Source organism: Sminthopsis crassicaudata, chromosome 2, assembly GCF_048593235.1.
Source record: "Sminthopsis crassicaudata isolate SCR6 chromosome 2, ASM4859323v1, whole genome shotgun sequence".
NCBI classification, from domain to species: Eukaryota; Metazoa; Chordata; class Mammalia; order Dasyuromorphia; family Dasyuridae; genus Sminthopsis; species Sminthopsis crassicaudata.
In genome coordinates this window covers 513554226-513567121 of record NC_133618.1, presented here as the reverse complement: position 1 = coordinate 513567121, position 12896 = coordinate 513554226, and the positions used below count along the sequence as shown (strand labels likewise).

The following is a 12896-nucleotide window of genomic DNA, read 5'->3' as shown; positions in this document are numbered from 1 at the left end:
AGCAGGAAGGAACCGAAGTCTCAATGAAGAAAACAAAAAGGTAGAAAGGCTCTCACACGTGTGAGAGAGCACAGAAGGAGACATGGGTGAGAGGAAAATGAATCTAGGGAGCCCAGGTTACATTCTTAGGGGGGGAGTCAGAGCAGGGGGAAGGCTTGAAGGATCTATGGGAGGGATGGGAGGACGAGGACAGAAGTCATTTAGTCGGGAAGGCAGCTTCCAGTCTGGATGGAGGGAGATCTGGAGAGGATAGAATCACATGATGGTCTTCATTCACTTGGCCCCCTTGTCAGCATGCTTGCCATGTATTGCTGGCTCCTCCCAGCATTTCTCAGTCTTCTTTGCCTCCAGGAGCCCCTTCTCCTGGAGCCTCGTGCTGCGCCCTTTGGCCGGTTGGTTCAGTGAGCGCCAAGTACAAGTGGGGGACAGAGGAGAAGGCTCAGGGGGACGGAGGGGCGGTCTCTTCTCCCGAGTCCCCGGTCTCCTGCAGGCTCGCATACAGCACGCAGGCGTCCTCTCGGGACACTCGCTCCCAGCCACTCTCCTTCACGTGGTACAGGTCCACAGAGCCCCCAGAGTAGGCGTCCCTGCGGGTGGCATGGGCCACGGCTCGGCGAGCCAGAGAATAGGCCTCTTGGATGCTCATGTCATAGCGGTAGCCCCGGTCCATCACCCCGTAGGCATAGGGCGAGCCAGATCCCACGGAGAAGACATCACCAGCCAGGAGGGTCCCATCACTGTAGACATAAAAGAGGGCAGGGCCGGCCTGGTCCCAGCCACACAGAGCTGTGGCCACACACAGCCCCAGGCCCCGGTAACGGAAGAGCATGCTGGAGAGCAGCTTGGCAGCCCCTGCCACAGAGGGCAGCCGGCCCTCCCTCAGAGCCCGAAGGCGCAGTTCCCGCTGTAGTATTCGGTACCAGGTGGCACAGTCAGCGGAGGTGCCCGAGGTGGTACCCACAAGGTGCTGGTGCACAGGGATGACTTTCTGGGAAGCAGGGCAGGCCACATAGGAACCGCAGGAAGAGCGGGTATCTGCTGCAGCAATGACCCCATGGCGGAATCGGAAGGCTAGGGTGGTGGTGCCGTGGGCCAGTTCTGGGCCCTGTGTCTGCAGAAAAACATGAGGCTCACAGCCCCTAGGGAGAGCCCAGTCCCCGGCCCCAGGCAGGCGAGGCCACAGGGCTTTGGGCGCCTGCCAGCTGCACACATTCTCCAGAGCCATCTCAGGCAGCAAGTGAGGACTAGATGGAACTGGGCAGGGTTATATGGGGAACACGGGACGCTACTGAAAAGCTGGATTGTAGCCAGAGCTGGGTGAGAGCGCTGAGACTGGACGCGTCAGGTGGGGCAGGAGGAGTCCCGTGGCCAGGGGGTGCCGCCTTTCTCTGTGGCCCATGTTGTCCCTGAGAGTGACCCATGGAATCGCCTCTTTGTCACACTCCATGTAACCCCCGGGAAGCATGGAGGAGTAGGGGATTTCTTGGAGGAAGATATGGAAGGTGATCTGTGTAATGTCTTGCCTTCTTTTTCTCCCTTCTTTATCTGTAAAATGAGGATTATGATACATGTAGAACCTATGTTATAGCCCTATTGTGTGGATCAAGGAAACTTTGCAAACCTTAAAGCATCACACACTTGACAGTTTTTGCTATTATTCTCTTCTTCTCATCTTCCTTTCCTTCCTCCTTCCATACCTTTCTTCCTTCCCTTTGTCCTTCCTTCTTTCCTTCCTTCCTAGTGACTTAGGCTAGTTCATATATTTAGCCCAAGAAAGTGAGAAAGCTTATGTCACAGAAAAGTGAACAATTAATAGAGGAAAAGGGGCAGGGGGGTGGGGAGGTGGGGGTGGGGAGTTCAAATCCCTCCCATAAAAGGCAGCCTTAAGTAGAGATAAACTGAAAAGAAATTATAATTTGTAACTGCCCCTCCCTGCTCTAGCATTAATTTGCCAGAGTCCATTCTTCCCATTTAAAAAACAAACCAAACAATACTGACCTATCAGCAGAAGGAACTATTCTATAAGTTGTTTTTCCAACACTGGGGAAAGATTTGCACTAATCTATTCATTCATACTCTCATTTATCCTGTGACAAATAGCAAACATTTCCAAGACAGCTCTTCGGGCCTAGGCTATAGTCCATAGCCATAGAACAGAATAAAGCTAAGCGGTCCCTTTTATTAAGTATTATTGAGTATTATGTGCTAACCTAGGTCATAGAGCGATACACTCTTAATGGTGCAAAAATATGTCACAAACTATATTTTAACTGGATCTCTCAAGGCTTTTTAGTTCCTATTCCTACGTTAGGAAGTCTAAAGAACCAGAATTGTGTTTCAAAGTACAAGACAAAGCTTCTCTGACTATGATTAGTTCTATATTCTCTCTTTACAGAGTTTCTTGATTAGATACTTGCCTTTCCATTCCCTCGGTCTTCATGCCCTTTTCCTTATCACCTCTCACCTGGATAATTACAGGCCTTATTATTTAACTGGCCCCCCATCCCCCAGTCTCTTTTAACCAGTCCTGAACCTCATAGACACATTCATCTTTCAAAACATTTGGTATTTTCATATTATTCTCCTACTCAAAAACTTTCAGTGGGTCCCATTGCCTATAAAACAAAGCCCACACACTTTAGCCTACTATATTTATGGCCCTTTATAATTTGGCTACAAGCTGTTTCTTTGTATTTCCCATTTTGCCTTACAAGACCCTTCTGCTACAGATAGTTGGGCCTAATCATTGTGTTCTCTCAAAACAGGTCTATTTTTGCCTTTGTTAATCTCATTCTTAGCACCATCAACTACTTACTATCTCTTCCACTTTATATCTGGATTACCCTTCCTTTTCTCTTCTTCAGTATCTGAATCTTTACCCAAAGCCCAATTCAGATCCCACCTCCTTCCTGAGCCTTCTCTGACTATTCTGTTACAACCTCTTTTCCCACTTAGAATCTCCTGATGTACTTATGTATAATGTTTATTTGACACTCCCTATACATTGTTTTGAATATCTGAGACTTGGATATGTCTTTATCTTGTCTCCACAATCAGACTGCAAACTTCCTAAGGGAAGGAACAAAATCTTATACTTCTTCATATCCCTATAGCAACTTCCCTTCCCTTCCCTTCCTTTCTCATCATTCAAGGCTCAGATCAAGTGCTACCTTGTCCATGATGACTCCCCTGGTCTCCCTAGCCAAAAATCTACACAATGATCATCGCTAATAAGGTATAGAAATGGAGCAGGGGAAGTACACCAGGAAGTAGAATCAAGGAAAAATTCATGATAGAGGTAGCATTTGAGCTAGACCTTAAGGATGAGTAAGATTTAACAAGGGAGGTAGGGAAGGAGGGAATTGAGTTGGTATTTCAGTCATAAAGATATACAAAGAGCTATGGGAGCACAGAGGAAAGGAACCAGGAATACCAGGGGGAAAAGTCCATGAAAGCCAGGTTAGGGAGTTTGGAGTTTATTCTACTACAATAGAAAGTCACCAGATATTTTCTGAGTAGGATCTATAATCAAAGTCACGCTTAAGAGGTAATTGATGGCACTGTGAATAGAGCACTGGGCCTGGACTCAGGAAGACTTCAAATACTTACTGCTATGTGACTCTGGAAAAGTCATTTATTCGATGTTTCCCACACTTTCCTCAACTATAAAATGGAGCTAATAATAGCACCTATCTTCCAGGGTTGTGTGAAGATCAAATGAGATAATTGTAAAGTGCTTAGTCATAGTGCCTGGAACATAGTAAGCACTATATGCATGATAGCTATTATTATTACTGAGAATTAATTGTTAAAAAAAAGGAATTGGAAGACGGTAGGGACTAGAGGCAGGGAGACCAGTTAGGAGGTACACTATAATCTAAGAATGAGGAATAAAGTGCTTACTTAGAATGGTTGAAGAAGAAATAGAATGGAAACAATAGAACTGAGAGAGGAATTGACAGAATATGATAAGAGTAGTCAAAGTTGATTTCTGATCTGGGTGACTGGAAGAATAACGGCACTACTTGTAGAAATAAGAAAGTGAAGGAGAATAGTAGACACTGGAAAGATAATTGATTAGATGAATTCTGAAATTCCTTATATGATCCAAGAGTGGGGGAAAATACATTTCTTCTTTTCAGTCTAAGAGTAGAGTTTAAAGAAGGTTACTAGATTTCAGATTTGAGAATTCAACACATGTAGTGTGAGAAAAGGATAAAGGTATGTGTTTGGGAGGTGAGAAAAAGGAGCTAGCAACTGCCATAGAAGGAATGGTGCTGACTGAAATTTCAGGCACTTACATGATATATATCCAGAAATGGGTACATCATGAAAGATACATGTCTACTTTCTGGTTTTTATCTGTCCTTTGAACTTAATTAAAAATTGAGAACAAGGAAATGAAATATGTCATAGAATCACAGAATTTTGATTTGGAAGAGGGACTTATTAACCATCTAATCAAATCCACAGCCAAAAGGAATGCCCACCATAATCTACAGACCTACAGCCTGTCCTGCTGCTTCTCTGGGGCATTTTGTTCCACTTCTGGATAGGTCTAATAGAAGTTTTGCCTGACAGAAAGCCTAATTTTGTTACCTTGCTACTTTCATCCATTGATCTATAGGGCCAAATATAACAGCTCTTAATTCTTCTACATGACAACCTTTCATATCCCTGAGGTTCTCTTCCAAATCTAAATCATATGATTCCGTGACATATTTCATTGCCCTGTTCCACATATTATAACAATCCTATTTGAATTGCAAACTTAAAACAATCTTTTCTTTAGGTATGTTATAGGCCAATCCCTCATTGTATAGCTTAATAAATATTTAGGACCAGAGAGATGAAGGGACTTGGCCAAAGTCATACAAGTAGTTAGTATCAGAGCTGCTAATAGTACATATTTCTATGTTTGTGGCAGCCCTTTTTGCAGTGGCTAGAAACTGGAAATTGAGCCCATCAATTGGAGAATGGCTGAATAAATTGTAGTATATGTATGTTATGGAATATTATTGTTCTATAAGAAATGACCAGCAGGATGATTTCAGAGAGACCAGGAGAGATTTAAATGAACTGATGCTAAGTGAAAGGAACAGAACCAGGAGATCATTATACACTTCAACAATGACACTGTATGAGAATGTATTCTGACGGAAGTGGATATCTTCAACATAGAGAAGATCTAATTCAGTTCCAATTGATCAATGATGAACAGAATCAGCTACATGCAGAGAAGGAACACTGGGAAATGACTGTGAACTACTTGCATCTTTGTTTTTCTTCCCAGGTTATTTTTACCTTCTGAATCCAATTTTTCTTGTGCAACAAGAGAACTAGGTGGATCTACACACATATATTGTATCTAGGATATACTCTAACATGTTTAACATGTATGGGACTGCCTGCCATCTTGGGGAGGAGGTGGAGGGAGGGAAGGGAAAAGTTGGAACAGAAGTGAGTGCAAGGAGATACCAACATTAGGGATAAAAATTCATTATTTGGAAAAAACTGTTGGGAAAACTGGAAATTAGTATGGCAGAAATTAGATATGGATCCACACTTAACACCATATACCAAGATAAGATCAAAATGGGTCCATGATTTAGGCATAAAGAATGAGATAATAAATAGATTAGAGGAACTGAGGATAGTCTACCTCTCAGACTTGTGGAGGAGGAAGGAATTTATGACCAGAGGAGAACTAGAGATCATTATTGATCACAAAATAGAAGATTTTGATTACATCAAACTAAAAAGTTTTTGTACAAACAATACTAATGCAAACAAGATTAGAAGGGAAGTAACAAATTGGGAAAATATTTTTAAAAGCAAAGGTTCTGACAAAGGTCTCATTTCCAAAATATATAGAGAACTGACCCTAATTTATAAGAAACCGAACCATTCTCCAATTGATAAATGGTCAAAGGATATGAGCAGACAATTCTCAAATGATGAAATTAAAACTATTTCCACTCATATGAAAGAGGGTTCCAAATCACTACTGATCAGAGAAATGCAAATTAAGACAACTCTGAGATACCACTACACACTTGTCAGACTGGCTAAGATGACAGGAACAAATAATGATGAATGTTGAAGGGGATGTGGGAAAACTGGGACACTGATACATTGCTGGTGGAGTTGTGAAAGAATCCAGCCATTCTGGAGAGCAATCTGGAATTATGCCCAAAAAGTTATCAAACTGTGCATACCCTTTGACCCAGCAGCGCTACTACTGGGCTTATATCCCAAAGAAATAGTAAAGAGCAGAAAGAGACCTGTATGTGCCAAAATGTTTGTGGCAGCTCTTTTTGTTGTAGCTAGAAACTGGAAGATGAATGGATGTCCATCAGTTGGAGAATGGTTGGGTAAATTGTGGTATATGAAGGTTATGGAATATTATTGCTCTGTAAGAAATGACCAGCAGGAGGAATACAGAGAGGCTTGGAGAGACTTACATCAACTGATGCAGAGCGAAATGAGCAGAACCAGAAGATCGCTGTACACTTCAATACTGTATGAGGATGTATTCTGATGGAAGTGGAAATCTTCAACATAAAGAAGATCCGACTCACTTCCAGTTGATCAATGATGGACAGAGGGAGCTACACCCAGAGAAGAAACACTGGGAAGTGAATGTAAATTGTTAGCACTAATATCTGTCTGCCCAGGTTACATGTACCTTCGGAATCTAATGCTTATTGTGCAACAAGAAAATGGTATTTACACACATGTATTGTATCTAGGTTATATTGTAACACATGTAAAATGTATGGGATTGCCTGTCATCGGGGGGAGGGAGTGGAGGGAGGGAGGGGATAATTTGGAAAAATGAATACAAGGGATAATATTATAAAAAAATATATAATTAAAAAAAAAAAGAAGTGAGTGCAAGGGAGAATGTTGTAAAAATTACACATGCATATGTACTGTCAATAAAAAGCTATAATTAAAAAAGAAAGAAAAATTACCCATGCACGTTTTATATATAAAAAGCTATAATTAAAAATAAAATTATATTTAAAAAAACAAATAGTATGTATTTCTACTCTTTCCACTACCCCTTTATATTTCTGGAGATCCTTCAGTATCCAGTGTGTATATGTATGTTCCCTGTTGGCAAATTACTGTTGCTTCCATTGTTTAGGGCTGGATGATAGATTATCCAAGTACCTTTTTTTCCACTTTTGAGTTCCTAGCATTTGACATTTAGATAGTTCATTATCTAATAGAATCTTTACCAAAGAATAAGAGTGAAAAGAATCTCAAATGTGCTAATTGTGCTACTTTTAAACAACACTATTTTTTTAAAAGCTTTTTATTTTTAAAACATATGTATGGATAATTTTTCAACATTGATCCTTGCATAGCCTTGTGTTTCAAATTCTCCCCTCCTCCCCACTCCCTCTCCTAGATGCCAAGCAATCCAATATATGTTAAACATGTTAAAATATATGTTAAATCCAATATATGTAAACATTTATATAATTATCTTACTGCAAAAGAAAAGTCAAATCAAAAAGGAAAGAAAATGAGTAAGAAAACAAAATTCAAGCGCACACTAACAAAAAGAATGAGAATGTTGTGTTGTGATCCACTCTCAGTCCCCATAGTCCTCTCTCTAGATGTAAATGGCTCTCTTCATCACAAGGTCAGTGGAACTGGCATCAGTCATCTCATTGTTGGAAAGAGCCACGTCCATCAGAATGGATCCTCATATAGTCTTGTTGTTGCTGTGTATAATGTTCTCCTGGTTCTGCTCATTTCACTCAGCATCAGTTGATGTAAGTCTCTCCAAGCCTCTCTGTATTCCTCCTGCTGGTCATTTCTTACAGAGCAATAATATTCTATAACATTCACAAACCACAATTTAGTCAGCCATTCTCCAATTGATGGACATGCACTCATAGTTTCCAGTTCGTAGCCACTACAAAGAGGGCTGCCACAAACATTTTTCCACATGTGGGTCCCTTTTCCTCCTTTAAGATCTCTTTGGGATACAAGCCCAGTAGAAAAACTCCACAGTTTGATGTCCTTGAGCACAGTTCCAAATTGTTCTCCAGAATGGCTGGATCCACCAACTGCACCAACAATGCACCAGTGTCCCAGTTTTCCCACATGCCCTCCAACATTCATCATTATCTTTTCCTGTCTTAGCCAATGTGAAAGACTTGTAATGTTATCTCAGAGCTGTCTAATTTGCATTTCTCTGAGCAATAGTGATTTGGAGTACCTTCTCATACGACTAGAAATGGTTTTAACTTTTTCATCTGAAAATTGTCTGTTCATATCCATTGCCCATTTATCAGTTGGAGAATGGCTTGAATTCTTATAAATTTGACTCAGTTCACTATATATTTTAGAAATTAGCCTTTATCAAAACCCTTAAATGTAAAAATGTTTTCCCAGTTTACTGCTTCCCTTATAATCTTGTCTGCATTAGTTTTGTTTGTACAGAAACTTTTCAACTTAATATAATCAAAATTATCTATTTGGTATTGGATTATGAGTTCCAGTTCTCCCTTGGCCACAGGTTCCTTCCTTCTCCACAGACTGAGAGGTAAACTGTCCTGTGTTCTTCTAATTTGCTTAAACTATCACTCTTTACGTCCAAATCACGGGCCCATTTTGACCTTATCTTGGTATTGGGTGTTAGGTGTGGGTCAAGGCCTCGTTTCTACCACACCGGTTTCCAGTTTTCCTCGCAGTTTTGTAAACAACACTATTAACACCAGTGGCTAGGAAGGCCCTTAGTTTTTACAGCTAATTATGAGGTCTCATTACATGCCATTCTATTATCACAGACTGCCGAAGTGTGCTTTTACTTCCCACCACAAGATTTCACTCAGAATTAGGTTCCGTCCTTATTCAAAACGGTGGAACGGTAGGCTTCGATGGGAGGTTTACTGGAGGGGAAGAAACAAAAGAGAAGGTGGGGAGGAGCTGGGAGAACTTAAGAAAGGGCAAAGCAACTTTTCAGCCCGTCATTCCCTTTTCCAAGATGTCCGCCGCTCTCAATATGGGAGCTGTGGCTCGGAGGCTAAAGGGCACTATGACCCAAATTAAGATGGCTCCAAAGTTTGAACAAATGAAGCGGGTCGACTTTTTACCCCTCTGCTAAAGCGGCTTTCCCGGTTGGGACTTTGGCTTCTCTGGGGGCGGGCCCCAGGCTGCCCGGACCCAAGATGGCTGGCCACCTCCATTGTCGCGATATAAGCGAAGCTCGGACAGCCAGGCTTTGCCAGGTTGCCCTCTTCCAAAAAGGCCGCCGATCCCTATATAGTGAGCAACGTGAAGCCGCTCGCACGACTTCCGCTTTCCCTTAGTAAACATGGCGCTCGCCAGCGTGTTGGAGAGTCCGCTGCCTGTGAACGGAGTCGGGTTTTTCGGGCTCGGGGGTCGCTCAGACCTTCTGGACCTGGGTCCAGGGGCTCCCGGAGATGGGCTGAGCCTGGCGGCCCCCAGCTGGGGTGCCCCGGACGAGCCGGGGATCGAGCTTCTTCACGGAACCACCACTCTGGCCTTCAAGGTGCTGATGCCGCTTTGCGGCCTGGGTGGGCCCACCCCCCCCCCCCCCCCCCCGAGTCTGCCCCCGAGGTCTCTGCTTCGCCGCTCTGTGGCCGAGGAGACCTCCGGGAGCAAACCTGGACCGACCCTGCGCCGCCCTTTGCAAAGTCCCAGCCACTCCTAAGCTCGAGCTCCGGGCCTAGGCCTCGGATGGGGATGATGCCGCTGCCCGGGACGCCTGCGCCGGCCTGGGAAACGGGGGTCGGGGGCTGGGGTGGAAGGTGGGGGGTCATGGAGGATTGTAACCTGGGGCAGTAAGGGCCGGCAGCACCGGGATGCAGTCCCGAGGGCTTGGGGCTATCCAAAATGCTGTGTCACTGTGATGAGCACCAGTGCCCCAGATCCTGGAGCCGGGAGATCGTCCCTAAGTCTGAGCTCTATGAACAGCTGGCTGTGTGGCCTCCCACAAGGTAGTTAACGTCTCCGAGCCTTACTGCCCTCCACTCAAAGCGGGTCTCCAGCTGGTGTGGGTGCGATGAGCTAATCCAGGTGAAAACCCTCAGTGGGAGGCAGGGGGAGGCGATCCCAGCAGCACAGAACTGGCGTTGCCACAGCTCCAGAGCAGTGACTTGCCGAAGTCCCGTTGCCAGGCAAGGATAGAAAGTCGGGGGATGCTCTTCTGGTGAGGAAGGTGCAGAGGGGCAACCGAAAGCGACTGGGCCCGTGAACGAGTGGAACCTAATGTTAGCCGGGTGCCTTCCTTTTCCCCTCTGTGCAGTTTCGGCATGGCGTCATTGTTGCCGTGGACTCCCGGGCCACAGCTGGAGCTTACATCGCCTCCCAGACAGTGAAGAAGGTGATCGAGATCAACCCTTACCTGCTAGGCACCATGGCTGGGGGAGCTGCGGACTGCAGCTTCTGGGAGCGCCTCCTGGCCCGGCAGTGCCGCATCTACGAGCTCCGGAACAAGGAGCGCATCTCCGTGGCAGCCGCCTCCAAGCTGCTGGCCAACATGGTGTATCAGTACAAAGGCATGGGGCTGTCCATGGGCACCATGATCTGTGGCTGGGACAAGCGGGGGCCCGGTGAGTGACGCATCCCTGGAGTTGCTGAATGGGGGTGGAGAGCAATAGTCCGATCCACGGGCTGCATCTCTTGATTAGGTTTTGGTTAGCCTCTTCAGACCGAAAGGAGCCTCTGGGGAATGCTTTGCTCATTTTCCTAATCATTCCTCATAAGTTTTCACATAACAGATTGCACAGAATAGTTTGGGAATCTTTTGTGATGTGTAACAGCCGGTAGGGAGGGTTTCCTCTCTGACAAAACTGCTAGCCACTCTTTCCCGTACCTCTGCGGAGATGGAGAACAGAAAGTTTTGCTCCTTTTACTAGCTTAGAAAAGCTGGGCTTTGAATAGTTCAATAATTAGTCATTGGAGTGAGGAAGGGTAGTCCAGGTTTGAATTGGTCAGGAAGGGCAGTATTTGAGACCATGCAGGGAGTGAAGCTGCATGGCTGGGATGGCTTCTCTCTGACTCCATCCCGGCCAGTCTCTTCCTCTTTCCCCTGAATGCTTGTGGCAGCTGAAGTGCTAAAAGTATTCTCTAATTATCTCATGGTTCCTCAGTTAGATTCTCCCCAAGGATAATGGGGCCTTCACTTATTTAAGTGGAGAGAACACTTAAAGTCTTTATTTTTCATTACAAGCTAGGAATAAGTAGCTTTCTATAGAGCTTAGGAACCCAAATTTAAGATTTTTTTTTAATGTTTGATTCCTCATTGCCTACTCTGATTCCTTCCATTTCTTTTTCCTTTTGCTAAAGCTAATATTCTAGAACAATATTGAATATGTTAATATTCAGTGTTGATAATGGACATCCTTGTTTCACTCCTGATCTTACTGGGAAGCCTTCTTTTTACCCCCATTACATATAATGTTCGCTAATGGTTTTAAGTAGATGCATGCTATTTAGCATTTTAAGGAAAGCTCCATTTATTCCTGTGCTTTTTAAAGAATTAAGCATAGGTGCTGTATTTTGTCAAATGCTTTTCTGCATTTATGGAGATATATTTAGGATTTTAAATGTGATTTTTTCCTGTTTGCCTCATTTTTCAATCTATCATTTCTGTTATTCTTTGCTATAATTATGACTGGGAGTTTGAACCAGAATGGGAGGTGCTATAGTCTTAACAAATCTGTGAACCTCCTTACTTTCTTTTACTCCTCTAGGCCTGTACTACGTGGACAGTGAGGGAAACCGTATCTCTGGAGTCACCTTTTCTGTAGGTTCTGGTTCTGTCTATGCTTATGGGGTTATGGATCGGGGCTACTCATTTGACCTAACTGTGGAAGAGGCCTATGACCTGGCCAGAAGAGCTATCTATCAGGCTACCTATCGGGATGCCTACTCAGGAGGTGTGGTCAATCTCTACCATGTCCGAGAAGATGGCTGGATCCGTGTCTCCAGTGACAACGTAGCTGATCTCAATGACAAGTATCAGGGATCGGCCCTCTGAAGGAGGTGGAGGTGTCGCTTTCTGGCTTTTTTGGGGTGACTGATATTTGATGCCAGGGATACAAAGTTCACCATACGGAACTGGAAAGGGACCTGGCTTTTTTCCTTGTCTAGGACTTGATTGTTTTTTAAAACAACTATTCACTGACCTCTGTATGTTACTGATTAGTTACTAAGCTGCTACAGAAGCAAATGTTCATTTTACTTTGTTATTAACATTATATAGCTTAACCCCAGCTAGTGTCGTGTTTTTTGTCCATGTCTTTTGTCCACATCATGCCTCCTCCAAGCACTTTACAGTCAAACAAGCCTGGACAGTGGGAGGGATGCACTGTAATTACAGGAAACAGTGTTGTGAAGGTTTGTGTAGTGAATGCATTAACATCCCTGCTCAGGAGGCTAATAACAAAGGAGAAGAAAGAGAGGCAGGGAGGAGAAAGACACTCCAGTGTGGTTTGTAAAGAGATGAAAAGTTGATGAGGTGGAAAGATACGCAAGAGACTGTGCCAGGCAAGGCAGCAGAGGAGAAGGCTTTTACCCCACAATTGGGGAGGGGAGGCTGGTACTTAAAAGTATTGGGGAAATGAAATCTAAGGGTAAATGTTCTTAGATTTTGAAAGTAGAAGGGGTGTAGATTTGGGCCTTAAAAAAAAATAAGACAAATAATTGAGTATAAAGGTACTGACCTCAGGTCCCTCAGAATGCTTCCTACTATTGTGGTACTCAGCTATACTCTATCTTGGGAATAGGTTGGGGTAGGGCCTACCTGAAGCTGCATTTGAGTGGGAAAGAAGCCCCACTTTGAGCAGAGATGACTGATCACAGTGAACACTGAGGGTGTCCCCAAGCTATGATGGCAGCAGATGGCA

General features: G+C 44.1%; 2 protein-coding genes across 2 annotated transcripts; one reads left to right on the top strand and one right to left on the bottom strand.

Annotated features, from left to right (window-relative positions):
* Positions 1–273: 273 nt before the first annotated feature.
* On the bottom strand, positions 274–1225 carry PSMB11 (proteasome subunit beta 11). Its single transcript, XM_074284853.1, is given in 2 exon segments — positions 274–444; positions 446–1225. Coding segments are annotated over 2 exon segments (951 nt in total).
* Positions 1226–9304: 8079 nt separating this feature from the next.
* Positions 9305–12263, top strand: PSMB5 (proteasome 20S subunit beta 5). The gene is made up of 3 exons (XM_074294232.1): positions 9305–9535; positions 10292–10598; positions 11742–12263. Exons 1-3 carry the CDS (start codon positions 9338–9340, stop codon positions 12026–12028), a joined length of 792 nt encoding a protein of 263 aa, XP_074150333.1. The 5' UTR covers positions 9305–9337; the 3' UTR covers positions 12029–12263.
* Positions 12264–12896: the final 633 nt, after the last annotated feature.

Excerpts from the sequence above, each read along its gene's own strand:
- PSMB5 (XM_074294232.1), top strand. The coding sequence starts at position 9,338 with ATGGCGCTCGCCAGCGTGTTGGAGAGTCCGCTGCCTGTGAACGGAGTC. Across the intron at positions 9,536-10,291 it reads CCACCACTCTGGCCTTCAAG|TTTCGGCATGGCGTCATTGT; the intron begins GTGCTGATGCCG and ends CCCTCTGTGCAG. Across the intron at positions 10,599-11,741 it reads CTGGGACAAGCGGGGGCCCG|GCCTGTACTACGTGGACAGT; the intron begins GTGAGTGACGCA and ends TTACTCCTCTAG.